Source organism: Heptranchias perlo, chromosome 30 (assembly GCF_035084215.1).
Source record: "Heptranchias perlo isolate sHepPer1 chromosome 30, sHepPer1.hap1, whole genome shotgun sequence".
Classification (NCBI taxonomy): Eukaryota; Metazoa; Chordata; class Chondrichthyes; order Hexanchiformes; family Hexanchidae; genus Heptranchias; species Heptranchias perlo.
In genome coordinates this window covers 11,638,307-11,656,654 of record NC_090354.1, presented here as the reverse complement: position 1 = coordinate 11,656,654, position 18,348 = coordinate 11,638,307, and the positions used below count along the sequence as shown (strand labels likewise).

Genomic DNA, 18,348 nt, shown 5'->3' with positions numbered 1-18,348 from the left:
TTTTGTTTATCAATGAAAACCTTGCGCAAAATACAAGATTTTTTAAGCTTACAAAAGAATTAGATTTAACAGAAATGAAAACAAGACTGGGGGGACTCTTATGTACTTGGCTGAGTATGAGACAATTAAATGGCAAGGCTGGATCTTCAATTCTATACAAGGAGTGGGGAAGATTGCTAGCAAGTTGGTATTTTGGATTCTAGATATATTTACATATAGCTGTCAATTCAGTTGTTCGGCCCACAAGACCTTATTTTGGGGTAGCAAGAGGCAGCCTGTATGGTATAGTGTACATTATTAAGGGGGCGACAATTTATCAAATCTGTTCTCATCCTTCTAATGTTGAATTTATCTAATAAATATTTGTACTGGGAAATATACAACAGCTGTTATTTTCTACAGTCTCTCTTTGTCTGTACTAGCTTGGATAATGTACTGTACATAAAAATGTTCAACTTCATGGCCTCTACTACAACTTTGATTATTTTACAAAAAGATTTGCATTACGTAGCGCCTTGCACAACCTCAGGACGTCGCAAAGCGCTTCACAGCCAATAAACACCACAACAGACACCATAAATGTCAATTTTTCCCCAAAGTCCTTTTATTTTTAAATATCCCAGCTCTATTTCCATAGCTTGATTTTTTTATGCTAGAAATATTGTGATTCAACCATTAAAAATAAAACAGACAGCTGAAACAGCTCCTGAGTCACGAGGAAAAATGTTTTGTTCCTATGGATTCCAGCCATTTATTAAAATTTCAGCAGCCTATTATTGAGACTGCCCATTTACAGCAGCTCTGCTATGGCACTGAATGAGGATCAGCCATAACAGTGTTGCACTTCAAACAGCTAAAAGTTCAATTACAAAACGACACAATTAACATCTTGGTATGCCGTCCATATAATTAGAAGTCTTGCATCTAGCACCAAGAGTCACATATGGAAATGTCACACTGCCATCTCACTGGTTCAAATACCACTGATAAAAACAAATCACTGTTACTGATCGATGGGATGATTATTGAAAAGGTTGACAAGCAGGTACAAAAACTACCAATCAAGAATCAAAGCAATTCAGAGTGCCCATGAACATTTTTACACTCCACCACATTTTTATTCTATGGTTAAATACAAGTTGACATTATGCACAAGTTTTAATCAGATTGGAATAATAGTTCATAAACAATGGCAATGAGGTGATTAAAGAACCTTCAGCTTCAACTGGACGCACATTCACAAGCTGTAAACAGTCAAAATATGTAAACAAAAATCACAACAGTGAACAAGTATTAGCAAACAAGTAGGATTCATCACTCCTGGTGCAGCCATTCTGGAAGTACATACACAAAGTTATTGTGACATTTTAAAGTTGGAATTTAATGTCCTCACTAAACAGAGTGGGGTGGCAATTTGATACATTGTTGGTTTGATGTCAAGGGTCACACAGTCGCCTTACATCACAAAATACATCAGCCAGTACAAATCAAATATTCGGGCACATCATAGTATAGGTTGGTCGGTGAAGGACAGAGTAACTTCCAAATCAACAGTCATTACTATTTGCCTACATTGGAATATACTGATAAAAGTACAAAGGTGACTTGTCCTGATCAGAAAACCACTAAACATAACCACAATTTTATTTAATGCTAGTTATTTCCCCTTCCCTTCACCGCAAAGTTGACATGCAGCATGATCATAGTGCAACAGGTCAAAAGGGTGAGAGTGGCAAGTGGGGTTTTCATCCTGCAAGACTCTTATGATAGATGATGCAGACTGTCCATTAATCTGGTCATCCCAAAGTGAAATTTCATGTAGATGTCACAATGATGGTAGAATGCCAGAATTTTACAATAACCCGTAACATCAATGCACGTCAGGCTCTCTAATGGTCTTGGGAGAATTTACAATTGATGCATGAACACAGTCCTGTTTCGCTCAGGTCACAGCGGAGATGAGGGACATCTCATTTACACTGTCCTGGAATGGATGTAGTGGATTCAAAGTAGGTGTTAAACCTTTGGTGCATATAATGAAAGTAGCAGTGTGAGGACTTCAACTCCACAACATCTACTGCTGCTTGGAAATCTGGGGGTACAAAGATGGCGTCAGGGGTCATATCAATATCAATCCACGAGGGGTGAATATTTACCAATGGTATGAGGGCATTAACATATTCAGAGCGAGATATGTGGTGCAACTTTTCACTGCAAAAATGATAAGTTATTTGCAAAATGCAATGACAGCAATTTAAAACTGAACCAGATAGCTTTCCGTTAAATTATTTCTTTGTATTTTTAAATCAACTATAAGAATTACCAGAATTTCCAAAGCAACTAAAATGCACTGCTGTATACTCTATCTAAGCCAACAGAATGACTTTTTTTTCCCTCTACTCTCCATGATGTTCCCTTTAGACCCAAATGAGAAGTGAGTTGAGGGCTTAACTACATGAGATATCCTCATTATACTGGACAGGGGAATAAAATCAGTGACTAAGTAGAGAGATGGCCTACAATAAGAAAAAAAAATGGACACTCAGGCTGAGAGTAAGAAATGAGAAGGTTGGTTCAGTGAAGTAACAGATACTGATCTAGGGGCAATCAGCAATATAGCAACTCCACAATTTTTTTCCAGAAGAACAAGTTGAGAAGAAAAACAGCAAAGTTAAAAAGTGTAATCACATAGTGACCAGAACAGTTCTTGTCCCTACGGTGCAGCATCATTGTAAAAGCAATCAAAAAGAATTCTTTTAGAATTTCACTACATAGCAGCCAGAGTAATTCTTCTCCCAAAGGGTGGGTATCCTGAACACAATTCCACAACAACTTCCCCGAGATTGGTATTTTCTAAACACAGTCTTGCTTTGTGCACTCAACCTTCACCTTACCACTCACACTTCGCCCACAGTGACAGCTCCGTGTTTAGCAAGCTTCCTACAACTAGGTCATATATTTACAACTTACATATCAATGGTACGGTGTGTTTTTAGGGCCAAGAATGCCTTCCAAATAGTATGTTCTAGTGCCCTCACCCACCTTTTCTTTCAATCCGACTCTCTGCCCTCCACCTCTCCACGTGAAATTAAATAAATAAAAAGTTAGTTACAAATCTGGAAATTCACATCCTGAATGTGTAAATGAGTGATTGGGAAGTATAATACTGCAATACTGTCAGATTAGTCTTAGCCTTCCCAAGACACAAAGTGAACAGCTTATCTACATGAACACAACACCACATTTTTGCTGAAGGGATAATTATACTGCAAGAAACCATTAAGTGAACACTTTGAGTAGGACACAAGTTCAGTTACAATGCAATAGTCACACTTCACGACTGCGTTGATTGACATAGGGAAACCATTTGGTTTCAGTGCATGCAGAAAAGCAACATCAAAATCAACTGCAATGTTGTATTAGGATACAAGAGGGACTAAATTACATGATCTATATGCACATCACAATAGATACTTTTACAACACAGGCAGGTCTTGAAAATTAACACGTGCGCAGTTTTACTCTTCGAACCTTCCTTCAAGAATGCTTTCAAAGGAGAAGGGAACAAACTGGTAACCAGAGCCAGAGTAGAATTTGTTTTGGAACTCGACCCTGTGAAAACAGAAGATATTAATTTAATATCTCTCAGATGGCACTGGCAGGTCTGAAAAGAACAAAACATTTTGATATTAACTGATATTACATTTGGCCACAGTAAAACACTGCTTTAGTATACAATTACATTGTGTTACAAAAGTAATAAGACATAGCCTCATGATCACAGTTTCAAATGCAGCGGCCTTGAAATTATGCTGTGGGACAATCAGGTATGAAAGTTTAAGAAGTTGAACAGAAATTCTTATCACAACAATTTTACCAGAGGAAATAACCCATTTATTTGAGAGTCTGATGCCTTCGTTGAAATAGCAGTGGAATTTCAGATGAATTCAATAACCCATCACCTCACAACGTAATTTCAAGGCACTTAAGTTCAGTCCTTGCGGCAGGGATGCCAAGCAATTACCCAGAGGGATGGAAGAAAAATAATACAAGGCCTCTGAACCTACCCTTGATTACCAGTTGGCTACAAAACAGTATTGGTAAAGGTTTAGTAATGGGTCCTCTGCCCAACTTCTCAGCCTATGAATGGTGTGCTATGGATTTAGAGGCTCAATTGATTCAGCAACCAGTTTAGCAATAGGTTACTGTAAAACAGGTTTTATTTCAGCTGACATCATTTGCCGTTGCTGTGCAAAAATAAAATCCACACGTTTGCCTGAGTAATAACCTTGCCAACATGCACACTACAATGGATACAAATGAATAAGTAAAGAATGCTCCTTAGCTCTTGCATGTGAAAATTTGGCCCAAGTAGACTCTGCACTTTTCCGTATCTTAGTAAATCTTAATCAAAAGTGTGATCAGCTAATAACACTACAAAAATACCAGAACACTTATGGCAAATGTGTCACAATCTCAAGCTGTGCTGTTTATGGAAGTCCAAACATTGTGCCTGGTGCAGCTGTAATGAATGTTCTTAAACTTAATGAGGAACAATGTCAGAACTTAATGACAGACTGGATCTATGTGGTCCTCTGCCAGGTTTGCCACTGTGGATTTGCACAGCATAAGGACAACTTTACCCTGAGCAGTTTGATTCAATATCCACATCAGGGACAGGCTCAATTCCATGCAAGTTTTTAATATGTGGTTCATGAATACCCTTTGGTGCTGAGAGACTGTTCATTTAAGCATGATTTACATTTAATCCAGCAATTCATAAGAATTTTAAACCTAGGTACCATTAATTTTTATACTGATAACACTGGTACAGACAAAAAATGTTTCTACTTCGTAAGCCAAAGAAAGTTCTCACTGTAGTATCTGCTGAAAATGCAAAAATTGGTCTATTCACTACTCAAAACCATGCAGGCAGTACCTTGGTCTTTCTGACTTCCAGCCAGTAAATCTGTCCAGTTAACTAACTGGTTTTCCCTTACCCATAACACTTCATTTTAGCACATTTGCCCATCATTGGTATTCTATATCCAATGTAGCACCTTAAGTCAGCTCACACTCTAGCTCTAATCAGCTTTTGAAGTCTTATTAAATCAAGTAGGTCAGGCAAGCAGTTAATCTACTTTGAACATGGTTTAAGAATTCTGTAAATTACCTACTGATGCACTAATGTAGGCAGATATATTTAGGACTAAAAAACCTTTGTCTCAACTCTTTACGGTCTGCAAAATTTATATTATACAATACGATGCTTTGTTCTTTCCTCTTCCTCAAAATGAAGTGAATTAAATAGTCTTTGTCCATTCATTTAATTTTGTTTTAGAATCAAACAATTTACACCAAAGCATTTTAAAGTTGTTTCATGTTTTCCTTCCCTCCACCCATGCAATGCCACTTCTGTCAAATCGCCCATAAGCCTACTCCGTATAATGGGGAGGTCAGACCACCACTAAACAACTTATATTTATATAGTGCTGTTATCATTGAAAAATGTACAAAGATGCTTCACAGAGGTGATGCCATGTCAAAGAAGGAAATATTAGGATGAGTTACCAAAACCTTGGTCAAAGGTGTGGGTTTAAGGAGAATCTTAAAGGAGGAGAGGGAGATGGAAAGGAGAGAGAGGTGGAGAAGCGGAGGGATATAGGTAATAGTAGGGGACTTTAACTTTCCCAACATTGACTGGGACAGCCATAGCATTAGGGGCTTGGATGGAGAGAAATTTGTTGAGTGTATTCAGGAGGAATTTCTCATTCAGTATGTGGATGGCCCGACTAGAGAGGGGGCAAAACTTGACCTCCTCTTGGGAAATAAGGAAGGGCAGGTGACAGAAGTGTTAGTGAGGGATCACTTTGGGACCAGTGATCATAATTCCATTAGTTTTAAGATAGCTATGGAGAAGGATAGGTCTGGCCCAAAAGTTAAAATTCTAAATTGGGGAAAGGCCAATTTTGATGGTATTAGACAGGAACTTTCAGAAGTTGATTGGGAGAGTCTGTTGGCAGGCAAAGGGACGTCTGGTAAGTGGGAGGCTTTCAAAAGTGTGTTAACCAGGGTTCAGTGTAAGCACATTCCTTATAAAGTGAAGGGCAAGGCTGGTAGAAGTAGGGAACCTTGGATGACTCGGGAGATTGAGGCACTAGTCAAAAATAAGAAGGAGGCATATGACATGCATAGGCAGCTGGGATCAAGTGGATCCCTTGAAGAGTATAGAGATTGCCGGAGTAGAGTTAAGAGAGAAATCAGGAGGGCAAAAAGGGGATATGAGATTGCTTTGGCAGATCAGGCAAAGGTGAATCCAAAGAGCTTCTACAAATACATAAAGGGAAAAAGGGTAACTAGGGAGAGAGTAGGGCCTCTTAAGGATCAACAAGGTCATCTATGTGCGGAACCACAAGAGATGGGTGAGATCCTGAATGAATATTTCACATCGGTATTTACGGTTGAGAAAGGCATGGATGTTAGGGAACTTGGGGAAATAAATAGTGATGTCTTGAGGAGTGTACATATTACAGAGAGGGAGGTGCTGGAAGTCTTAACGCGCATCAAGGTAGATAAATCTCCGGGACCTGATGAAATGTATCCCAGGACGTTATGGGAGGTTAGGGAGGAAATTGCGGGTCCCCTAGCAGAGATATTTGAATCATCCACCGCTACAGGTGAGGTGCCTGAAGATTGGAGGGTAGCAAATGTTGTGCCTTTGTTTAAGAAGGGCGGCAGGGAAAAGCCTGGGAACTACAGACCAGTGAGCCTGACATCTGTAGTGGGTAAGTTGTTAGAGGGTATTCTGAGGGACAGAATCTACAGGCATTTGGAGAGGCAGGGACTAATTAGGAACAGTCAGCATGGTTTTGTGAGAGGAAAATCATGTCTCACGAATTTGATTGAGTTTTTTGAAGGGGTAACCAAGAAGATAGATGAGGGCTGTGCAGTAGACGTGGTCTACATGGACTTCAGCAAAGCATTTGACAAGGTACCGCATGGTAGGTTGTTACATAAGGTTAAATCTCATGGGATCCAAGGTGAGGTAGCCAATTGGATACAAAATTGGCTTGACGACAGAAGACAGAGGGTGGTTGTCGAGGGTTGTTTTTCAAACTGGATGCCTGTGTCCAGCGGTGTGCCTCAGGGATCGGTGCTGGGTCCGCTGTTATTTGTTATTTATATTAATGATTTGGATGAGAATTTAGGAGGCATGGTTAGTAAGTTTGCAGATGACACCAAGATTGGTGGCATTGTGGACAGTGAAGAAGGTTATCTAGGATTGCAACGGGATCTTGATAAATTGGGCCAGTGGGCCGATGAATGGCAGATGGAGTTTAATTTAGATAAATGTGAGGTGATGCATTTTGGTAGATCGAATCGGGCCAGGACCTACTCCGTTAATGGTAGGGCGTTGGGGAGAGTTATAGAACAAAGAGATCTGGGAGTACAGATTCATAGCTCCTTGAAAGTGGAGTCACAGGTGGATAGGGTGGTGAAGAAGGCATTCAGCATGCTTGGTTTCATTGGTCAGAACATTGAATGCAGGAGTTGGGATGTCTTGTTGAAGTTGTACAGGGCATTGGTGAGGCCACACTTGGAGTACTGTGTACAGTTCTGGTCACCCTATTATAGAAAGGATATTATTAAACTAGAAAGAGTGCAGAAAAGATTTACTAGGATGCTACCGGGACTTGATGGTTTGACTTACAGGGAGAGGTTGGATAGACTGAGACTTTATTCCCTGGAGAGTAGGAGGTTAAGGGGTGATCTTATAGAAGTCTATAAAATAATGAGGGGCATAGATAAGGTCGATAGTCAAAATCTTTTCCCAAAGGTAGGGGAGTCTATAACGAGGGGGCACAGATTTAAGGTGAGAGGGGAGAGATACAAAAGGATCCAGAGGGGCAATTTTTTCACTCAAAGAGTGGTGAGTGTCTGGAACGAGCTGCCAGAGGCAGTAGTAGAGGCGGGTACAATTTTGTCTTTTAAAAAGCATTTGGACAGTTACATGGGGAAGATGGGTATCGAGGGATATGGGCCAAGTGCAGGCAATTGGGACTAGCTTAGTGGTATAAACTGGGCGACATGGACATGTTGGGCCGAAGGGCCTGTTTCCATGTTGTAACTTCTATGATTCTATGATTCTATGGCCCCTTGGCAACTGATGGCACAACTGCTAACAGTGGGATGAAGGGAGGGCAGATGCACAAGAAGCTAGAGGAACACAGATTTAAATTTCAGGCATTGGGTGATCAGGGGCCAATATACGGCAGCATGGACAAGGGTGATAGGCTAGCAAGACCAAATAAGGGATAGGTTATGAGCAGCAGAGTTTACGGCAGGTGGAAGATGGAAGGGAGGCCAGGAGAGCAATGAAATGGTCGAATTAGAGGTGGCAAAAGCACGGATGTGGGTTTCAGTGGAAGATGGGCTGAGGTGGGTGATGTTAGGAAGGAGGAAGTCTGTGTGATGGAGAGGATACACGGTCTGTGCGAGGGCCGGAAGAGAAGCCATTGCTGGAGATATGCTGGTTACAGTTGGATAGGCAAGAGTGGAAACAAAGTGCAGTCCCACTGAGAGGCATTGGATGAGGATGGTGTGGTCGACTGTGTCAAAAGCCGCAGGTCAAAGAAAGCAAGAAAAGAAAAGACGACTTGCATTTATATAGTGCCTTTTATGACCTCAGGACGTCCCAAAGCGCTTTACAGCTAACGAAGTACTTTTGAAGTGTAGTCACTGTTGTAATATAGGAAATGCGGCAGCCAGATTGCGCACAGCAAACTCCCACAAACAGCAATGTGGTAGACAAGATCATCTGTTTTTTAGTGATGTTGGTTGAGGGATGAATATTGGCCAGGACACTGGGGAGAACTTCCCTGCTCTTCTTCGAAATAGTGCTGTGGGGTCTTTTACGTACACTTGAGGGGGCACTTGGGGCCTCGGTTCAATGTCTTGAGAGAGATGGGTACGGATTTTGGAGGTGACAATACATCCATGGACTTGAGAGGAAAGTGAGATTGGAGGTTGAGCGGTGGCACAAAGGGGTCGAGAGGGGTGTTTTTTTTTTTTTGAGGTGGTGGTGATGATAGTAGTTTTGAAACGGAGGGGGACAGCACATAAGGAGAAGGAACCATTTACAATGTCATCTAGCATGGGGGGACAGGAAGGAAAGTTGAGTGGTTAGCAGTTTACTGGGAATGGGGTCAAGAAAGCAGGAGGTGGGCCTCATGGATGAGATGAGCTTGGGGATTGGGAGGCAAGGGGAAAGGGAGGAAGCAGCCAAGGGAGCAGAATCAACAGTCTTTATCTTGGCAGCAAAGAAGTCCCTGACCTCCTCACACTTATTGCTAGTTAGAGAGTGGAGAAAGCAAGGGAGAGGGGTTTAAGGAGACAGTTGGTAGTGCAGTAAAGCACTCAGGGATTATCTGTGCTTTCCAGAATGATACTACTGTAGTGGGTAGTTTTGGCAAAGGGGAGTGAGGATCGGTAGAGCTTGTTGCAGTTCAGTCAGCTCTGGTCATGGACTGCAAAAGCAGTTGTACACAAAATATGTTTAAGTATGAGGGAGCGAAGATTGGGGCCAGACTGGGGGAATGACTGGAATAGAAGAGAGTGAAGCTTTTACTGGGGATAAGGGAATAGATGTCCAAACTGACAGCTGCAGGAGGTATTGTGGTGAATGGACAGGCAAAATTTAGGCAGTGGAAGTTTGAAAATGCAGTTGTAAGTGACTTGGAGGAAGTATTTTCCTGTGGCAGATGCAAAAGAAAGTGGGGTTGGTGCTGTGGGTGGTGAGGGATATAATGAAGTGGTCAGAGCTGGCCTCAATGATCAAGACCATGGGAGTAGAGAATCCATGAGAGATGTCAAGGTTGAGGTGGTAGCCATGAATATGTGTAACAGTTTATATGGAGGGAGAGGTTTAGAGGGGACGGAGAAGTGGTGAATTCTGAGGACAGGTGGCAAGGGGAGCGGAGATGGAAACTGAAATCAGAGGATGAAGAGTTGCTCAGTGCAGAAGCTGAAGAAGCAAAGGAAACCTCAGTTTAGGACTTGTGGTGGCAGTAGACAACTAGTATTTTAAACAAAAGATAGGAGGGATGGAATAGTAGGTGAGGTGTGTAAAGAAGGTGCCAGACAAGTCAGAAAAGAAACAAAGATGTGACTTGGTGATAAGTGCCACATGTAATCGGTCTGTTCTTCAGGAAACCAGACACAAGCTGGGGAAACTCACCTTCCAGAGGAAGGGTAGAATGAATGTTAGTCAAAACTGAGATTTGAACCTGGCCCACAGGTTGGAGTGCCAACAATTCAGCACTGAATCTACCACAAGCCACCAATGTATTTTGCAATTTTAGCACTTCTGAATCTTAAAATACCCCCTTCATAGACTGCTAAAGAGAAAAAGGCATTCTGTCTCAAGAGGTAACTGGATCTCATACACCATCTCTGACTGGAATGTTGGGTCAAATTTCTATGGTATTTCAAAAGCAAGTAAGATAATTTTATTAAGAAAAAAATACTGCAGTACACATTACACATGAAGCACTTTCACAGATGGGGCTGCAGGAAGGAATGCATATGCAAGATGGCACTCTTTGATTTAAAGAAGATCCTTAGCAATATCATGGATGAGTTACAATTTAGCAATTTTCCTTAAAAAAAACCATTGCAAGTATCAAGACACAAGGTAGATTTATCCTGCATTATATTCCCTGACCATGGTATTGTTATTTTTAATACAAATTAACCTCCATATACACTTCATCTTCTCACGCTCCCAGTCACAAACACAGCAAGAATGAATACTCATCATTGACTTAACATTTCAGTAAAGTCACTACAAGCCAAAAAGATCATCCCTACAGACCCTTCTGGGCTAGAGCTACTGTCAAGATATGCTTTGGATCCATTTAAAACACAAGCAAGAATGCTGCAATATCCAGTCACTGGATTTGAAATGGAATTTCTACAAAATTTCTGTATGAAACTACACAATACAACCAACCCAAATTTTAACAAAAGGTTTCATTTCAAACAGTTAATGTTCAATCTTTAATAAGCAGCCACTCCCCCCAAAAAACTGAAGGTACAGATGGAAAGTATTAAGTTGGGGGGGGGGGGGGGGGGGAGAAGAGAATGTGGTGTGGAAGGTCAGAATGTTGCTGTAGAGTCCACTGTAGGACAAATCTTCATTTAAAATGTATGAAATAGAAAATACTACTGCTTTCATCTGATACTGCTAAAGTTTGAATACAATAGGTGTCCAGCAAAAGAGCAAATGGGCATGAAAATTAAAAAATAAACCTCATCGCCTGTAAAAGCATTTACTTTATGACTAAAATACAAGATAAATATTTTTAGAAGACTCATATTATACTTTTTCATTCATTCATTGCTTACAATAAAAGAACTATTTCCAACATACAGAAATGTATTACAAGATATGCAAATTGATTGATAGTACAAGAAAAGCCTGCATCATGGACAGTAGGTGGCGCAGGTTAGCAAACTGTTCTTTGACCTGGGTTTGAATACAGCCCAGAACGATGGGTTGAAAATGTCTTTTCTGGGAACGGAGAGGGTTATCAGCAAAATAGATTTATAACAGTTCCAAGTCAGTTCCCGGTTGGTTGTATCCATAGCACAAAGTTGCCCATAATCTGGCAAAAGCTGGTATGAGTCAGTCTCACTCAGCAGCCATAGGGATGGTGGCAGAAGTGTTCTTCTGAAGGTGAGGGTAATGTACAATATTGGGCACAAACAGCATAAAGCCTGACTCTGCATCTGACATGTACTATCCTAATTTGGTAACGCTAGATATTGGGTGCTAAAAGTAGAAAAGTTTCATTTCCCCTTCACAAACTTCCCTCACATTGATCATAAGAACATAAGAAATAGGAGCAGGAGTAGGCCAATCGGCCCCTCGAGCCTGCTCCGCCATTCAATAAGATCATGGCTGATCTGATCCTAACCTCAAATCTAAATTCATGTCCAATTTCCTGCCCGCTCCCCGTAACCCCTAATTCCCTTTACTTCTAGGAAACTGTCGATTTCTGTTTTAAATTTATTTAATGATGTAGCTTCCACAGCTTCCTGGGGCAGCAAATTCCACAGACCTACTACCCTCTGAGTGAAGAAGTTTCTCCTCATCTGAGTTTTGAAAGAGCAGCCCCTTATTCTAAGATTATGCCCCCTCGTTCTAGTTTCACCCATCCTTGGGAACATCCTTATCAATCAGCATTAAAACTTTATAAAAAAGTGAGTTTACAAATTTAGAAGCAATTCTTTTGAATAACTTATCAATGGCCACATTCAAAGAAATATGGGATACATCTACAGCCAGTTATTTGTTAATAGAGTTTAACAGATCAGCATGAGGAAAAGTGGAAATTTTAATAAATGGGTATAATCTCACACACCCACCCCCCCACTCCCCGCCCCACCCTCAGCTATGCCAGACAGCAAGATTCAGTGGAGGCCATGAGCTTTCCCATTGAGACACAAGGGAAATGTGATGGTAGTCTCACAATGGGCTACTATAATACACATAATGGCTGGCTTGAGGGGGCAAGGGTAGGTAGCATGTATGTTTGACTACTTGCCAAGAGAACAGTGTGTCTGTGTATGCGTGTGTTTTTCTCTCAGCGATGGGATGTGTTTGGGGAATGCTAGAATGATTAATGCAATTTCATCCTACAGATTAGTTCTCCGAACTCTCTTATCAGGACAAATTCTTTGGAACCAAATGGGTGAGAGTCTAAATGGTGTTGATTTATTATAGAAGCCAATTTGTTATGATCTAGTTTCTTAATTTCTGACTTAGGATGATTTTATTTGTAAACATCTGAGTATTTTGAAATCAGATGCTTCCAAGAGTTCATGCCAAGATTTTTTTGAAAAAACAAAATGGTACAATACTATATAGACAAAAAGAAGAAAAGTTCATGCACATTGGGAGATACCTCCTATTTTAACAAAAATCTGTTTGCAGGTATCAAATGTATTCTTTTACAGACACTATATTTCAGTGGATGCAGATGAAGCATGCCAAAGCTCTTTTGAATTACTGGAAGCTTTACTGACAGCCAGCTGTTCCAATAACATCCCACTCACTTCTATAAGCAGAATATGATTAAATCTGCTCTACAGCCCAAACATGCACGTGGGTGCAGAGAGCAATCCACGCCACAAATCAAGTGTGCTTCCAAGAAAATAAAAGGCCAATTTCTTCCAACTACCCACAACAATGAGTTATACCTCTTTCATAACCATAGCTTTATTAAAAGGATTGCTTTGATGCAAATATATTCTTTAAGGCACTGAACAGCTCTGGGGAATCATTTCTCAGAATGGTTATCCTTGCTTTAAAATAGATGCACATCAAAACTAAGCTGAAATGGTACCACTTTTTAATGAGAAAGAAAATAAAATTACAATTATAAAGCACCCCATTACATTCGTAGGATGTCTCAAAGTTCTTCACAACCAATGAATTACTTTTTCCAAATGGAATGAATGAATGTTATGTAGGCAAACATAGCAGCCAATTTGCACACAACCAGCAAATTAATGGAAGATCAGCTAATCTGTTTTTAGTGGTGGTTGAGAGGGGAATGGTGACCAGAATGCTTGGTGGTTCTTTGAATGGTGCCAAGGGACCTTTTACGTCCAACTGAGCGGGCAGATAGGGCCTCTGTTTAGCATCTCATCAAAAGTCAGCACCTCTGCCAATGTAGCACACCTGTAGTACTGTAGGAAGTATCAGCCTAGATTTTGTGTTCAAGTCCTTGAGTGAAGTTTGAACCCACAAACTTTCGATTCAGAGGAAAGATTGCGACTAACTGAACGAAGCTCAACTTTTTGCCAGAGACATCAAGTCTGGATTACAGGGGCAATGAGAGGAAACAATGGAAAATTTCCTCATCACTAATAAAATGCCATCTTCAAAGAGCCTGCACTGCTGTACTTAATTTTTGTTTTCAACATTCCCACCTTAATTTGAAATTTTTCAAAAAATTGTTCATTTTTCTTTCTTTTCCCCTCCCCTTTAGGTGTTCTCATGCTACCGATTGTTTCCCCAACCAAGTCATGCAGACAGCTTGCTCTCAGACCAATCAGCCAGGCACCAAGAAATGTCCAAAGTAACTTGTTCTCTGATGTACCTGCCTGCTCTAGAGGTGCAAAAATGGAATATGAATAAAAACTTTGAAGGAATATCAAAGCTAACAGCAAACATTTTTATAAATATATTGTGTGTAAAGGGTCCATTAAAGATGCAGGCGAGACTATAATGGATAATAAGGAAATGGCAGACTTGTTAAATTAATACTTTTGCATCAGTTTTCATAGTAGAGCAAGAGGACAAAATGCCAGTGGTACAAAGGAACCTAAAAATAAGTCAAGGGGAAGAACTTGTATGTTTCATACAAGTAAAAAAAAATTGATAGTGGAGAAAATAATGGGACTTAAGATAGACAAATCTCCAGGACATGGGTATTAAAAGAACTAAGCGAGAAAACTGCAGAAGCATGAGTCATAATTTGTGCTTTTGAGAACTAACACCTTCAGCCTCCATTCACGTACCAAACTTCCGATCTTGCTGTTTCAATCCGAAATTAAGATTTAAATCTCCTAATTATTCTGCAATTTCCCTTTTTTTTACATCTTTTCCCCTAGCTTCAGAACAATTTTGCCAAATGTGGGCCAGGAAAAAAAATGCATTTTTAGTACTATTTGGGGGAATTGTCATATTAGACACACCATATGCTATTTCATAATTCTTCAATTCAGTGCACTCCCTTATAAATAGGCTACTACTATTTCAAACTCTAAAATATGAGTGTGTATATGTATTATATACATAACACACACACACAGTACTTTATAAAAGATCAGAAAAGGTTTCAAAAAGATATAAATACCCATCAAGGCATTTCAGAGCTGCTCAGCATTGTCCAATGCTGGAGGCCAGCTATTAGGAGTTTGTTGTAAAAGGTAAAAATTTAACAGAAAATAAAAGTTTAATGGATGGCGTCCTTTCAGTCACCTATGGAAATCAGAAAAAATAAACTTGTTAACCTTCCCATCACCCATAAGTTCACTGGAGACAAGAATGTGACACAGTTTAGTAGTCCTCTAGACCATCAATCTCCACATTCTGGACATTTTTTTTTGCAGGACTTCGACCTACAGCAGCATCATCATACATAGATGTGCAGGATTATAAAGTTAATGAAACGTCAAGCCTCGTCTATGTGGTATTCCTCAAGGCAGACAGTTAAAACGATACCATTAAAATGAATGAATAACAAGACGCTGATAGGACCAAATACCTTTGTGCTTAAACTGTAAACCTGTGGTTAAACAAATAGATCTAATCATAGAATCTCCTACAATTGAGAAACAGGGACACTTTCGAAGTCACAACTTTCCATACATTGAACTTAAATATAAACAATCTTGATAAATAAAAGATCTTGCTCATCAGGGGGATGGTCCAATCACATCTTGGATATTTTTACTCAATGTTGCTTGTGGTGTGTGCTTCCATTGCCCTATGCAGATAGGTCCAAATCAAATCATGTTGCAGAAAAACAATTTGTAAATTCTGATTCAGTTGAATTTGACATGCAGAAAATGCAGAGTTCATACTATCAGGCCTCAATTGTACCATCAGTCTACAAGAGGGTGTTGAATTCACAAGCCAAAAAAGAATTGGAGTACCAAAAAGGGTTCCACATATTCTACTATAAAATGCCAAATCAGAAACTTTGCTACTCCACAACACACCGAACTGAGGAATTTAATGAGACAATATATCAGCAGACAGCAGTAAAAGATAGTGAAACCCCAAATAGGATGGCCACATTAATATGATACCTGACATCTCCGAGCAGACGCATCCACTGATGGCAAAAAAAGATGTGAACAAGTGGGCAGGCAAAACACAGATCACTGTCACTTATCTTTGTAGAAGAGTGGTGCTCTACAGTTCTCAAAACTTTTCAGGCCTCACCCCACCAAAACATTCTTGTAACTTTCCCATGTCTTGCTAGCTATGGATACTGTTGACAAGTTAACATCCGAGAGAACATGACCACAGATTGTAAGTTGTTCTGAAGAGTTGTATCAGCAGACAAGTCTTCATGCACGAGTTATATCACCAGTAAAAGAACCTGAAATATTACTCTGATTACATGATACTTATACAAAGCAACAGTGCAGTTGAAATGCAGTGAATCTATCCACAAGATTGTCTAGGCTTATAAAAATACGTACTTCAGCTAGCCGACATTAAGAGGCAATGTGATCTACTATACTTGAATTACAATATAACTATTGCTTCCAATATCATGTCTGTCATTGGGATGTTTAAAAACAAACACTATTTTGAAATTAGAACATTTGGATCATTGCTTGGCAAATCACACTGAACGTCCTAGTTCTCGAATCTGTACATTTACTTTTGCAATAGGATATTCAAAGCTGCTGAAAGGGATCGGTTTTCATTGGGCCGGTTGGCATTGCTAGGGTTTAAGTGCCCAGCACCCAGGGCATGACACCATGTTCCATAAAGTAACACTAATTACCCAGTTCCTTTTACATTACACCACTTTTTTTCACTTCAAATGGAATTACATAACCCACACCAGGCTATAAAATGCATTTTTTCTGGCTATTTACATAACTAGCTTTTAACATGATTTTTTTTTAAGTGAGAGACTGAAGAAAGGCTAACAAAACATTTTGTAGGAAATGTGCCATTTATGTTAAGTTACAGAAGCAATCAGAATATTTAATACTGAAATTTGAAATTTCCAAGCTCATCTGAAATTTTATTTTCTTTCTTTTCCCACCTCCAAGCTGTGCCCACTTGGTCAAACCTCAAAGGCTTCCCCACAGTTGGATAACCACTGCTGTACAAACTGATCACATGAGCAGCAAAAACAAAACATTCACAACCACCATTGAAAAGTAACTGCATCAAGTAGGTTCAAATCTATCAGTTCTAGTTTCCCGCGTTAGGGGATACAGTTTCTAGTCATGTCTTTTCTTCCCCATCCAACTCCTCCTTTCTAAACCCCCAGCTTGTTTTATCATGAAAGAGGAAATACAGAAAATCCCAGATGGCTCATCAACATTAAAGGTACAAGTTGTTGTTGCCGTTGAGATTCCAGGAACAACACTGAAGCAAAATCAAAATAACTGATCTCATTATTTTTATAAATATAATTTAATCTTGAAAATATAAACATTCCAAAGTCTCCAATTCCACCACCCGTTCCATGGCAGGGATGCTAAATGGTCCACAGTGGACTTTTTACAGCCAATCAATAAACAATTTCAACAAATAGAATGAGAGGAAATCACTGTCTCTAATTCTTGAATTTTAGTATAAAAATCAAGTCTGCTTTAAAAGTTTCCCATCTGGAAGTAAGAAACTCCAGGTTAATTGCAAAGTGATGGTGACGTTGGGAGGACTGGCCAGACGTGGCAACATCGGCTCCAGACACTTCAGCCTCAAATTAGAAAAATGTCAACTTTCAGTGGGATACTGAACAAGGCCATGTCCCCTATATTTTTAGTTGCCACATTTGGTGGAATTTTATTTTTAATTTCCCCATGCATTTCCATAGATACCGTTTGCGGTATCCAGCTCGCTAGTGGGTGTTTACAAATAATCTTAGCTGTGAGCTCTGGTAAACAAGTAGCTCCATACATTCTTGAGATTAAGCAACAGACTTTTGATCCTTAGTGGCAATTAATTAAATTGATTAAAGCTGTTGTGCCTCAGAAATTAAAAACAGAAAATGCTGTAAAATACACAGCAGGACCAGTTCATAAGAAATGTTAACCTGCCTTCTCTTTTCATGTGCTGACAGATCAGTTGTGTTATTTTCCAGCATTTTCTGCTTTTATTTCAGATTTCCTACATTTGTAATTTTCTTTTTATTTGTTGGCAGAGCATGCCCCTTTTATATCAGGTAACATTTATATTCTATTTTAAATCCACCCACGTGAAGAAATCAGTTAAATTGACAGAGTTTATTTTGTGCAACCTTTAAATCCGCAAAATTTATTAACTGCACAAATAACTCAAACAATAGGGAGCATTAATGCAGTCTTTGGCAAAATTACATTTGCTAAGTTTTTACATTTTAAACTTATTACGAGGCATGCACTGACTGAAAAGTGATTGTTTGAAGTTGAATATTTACAATTGGATTCAAAAATGTGAGCAACAAGGTTCAAGGTACATAGTATTGAAATTATCTTTCTAGCAACTTTTGCCACAAATACTAATGGGCTCACTACAATTGACAAGCATTACAGAAAACTGGC

At 39.6% G+C, this 18,348-nt stretch overlaps 1 protein-coding gene across 7 annotated transcripts in view; it reads right to left on the bottom strand.

Annotated features, from left to right (window-relative positions):
* Positions 1-582: 582 nt before the first annotated feature.
* LOC137299906 (V-type proton ATPase 116 kDa subunit a 1) overlaps positions 583-18,348 on the bottom strand; it is a 73,418-nt gene continuing 55,652 nt past the window's right edge. For all 7 annotated transcript variants that reach the window (XM_067968897.1, XM_067968895.1, XM_067968902.1 and 4 more), the window contains exon 21: positions 583-3,612. In XM_067968897.1, the coding sequence (XP_067824998.1) occupies positions 3,519-3,612 (94 nt within the window). In that variant the 3' untranslated portion in view covers positions 583-3,518. The remainder of the gene's footprint in view (positions 3,613-18,348) is intronic.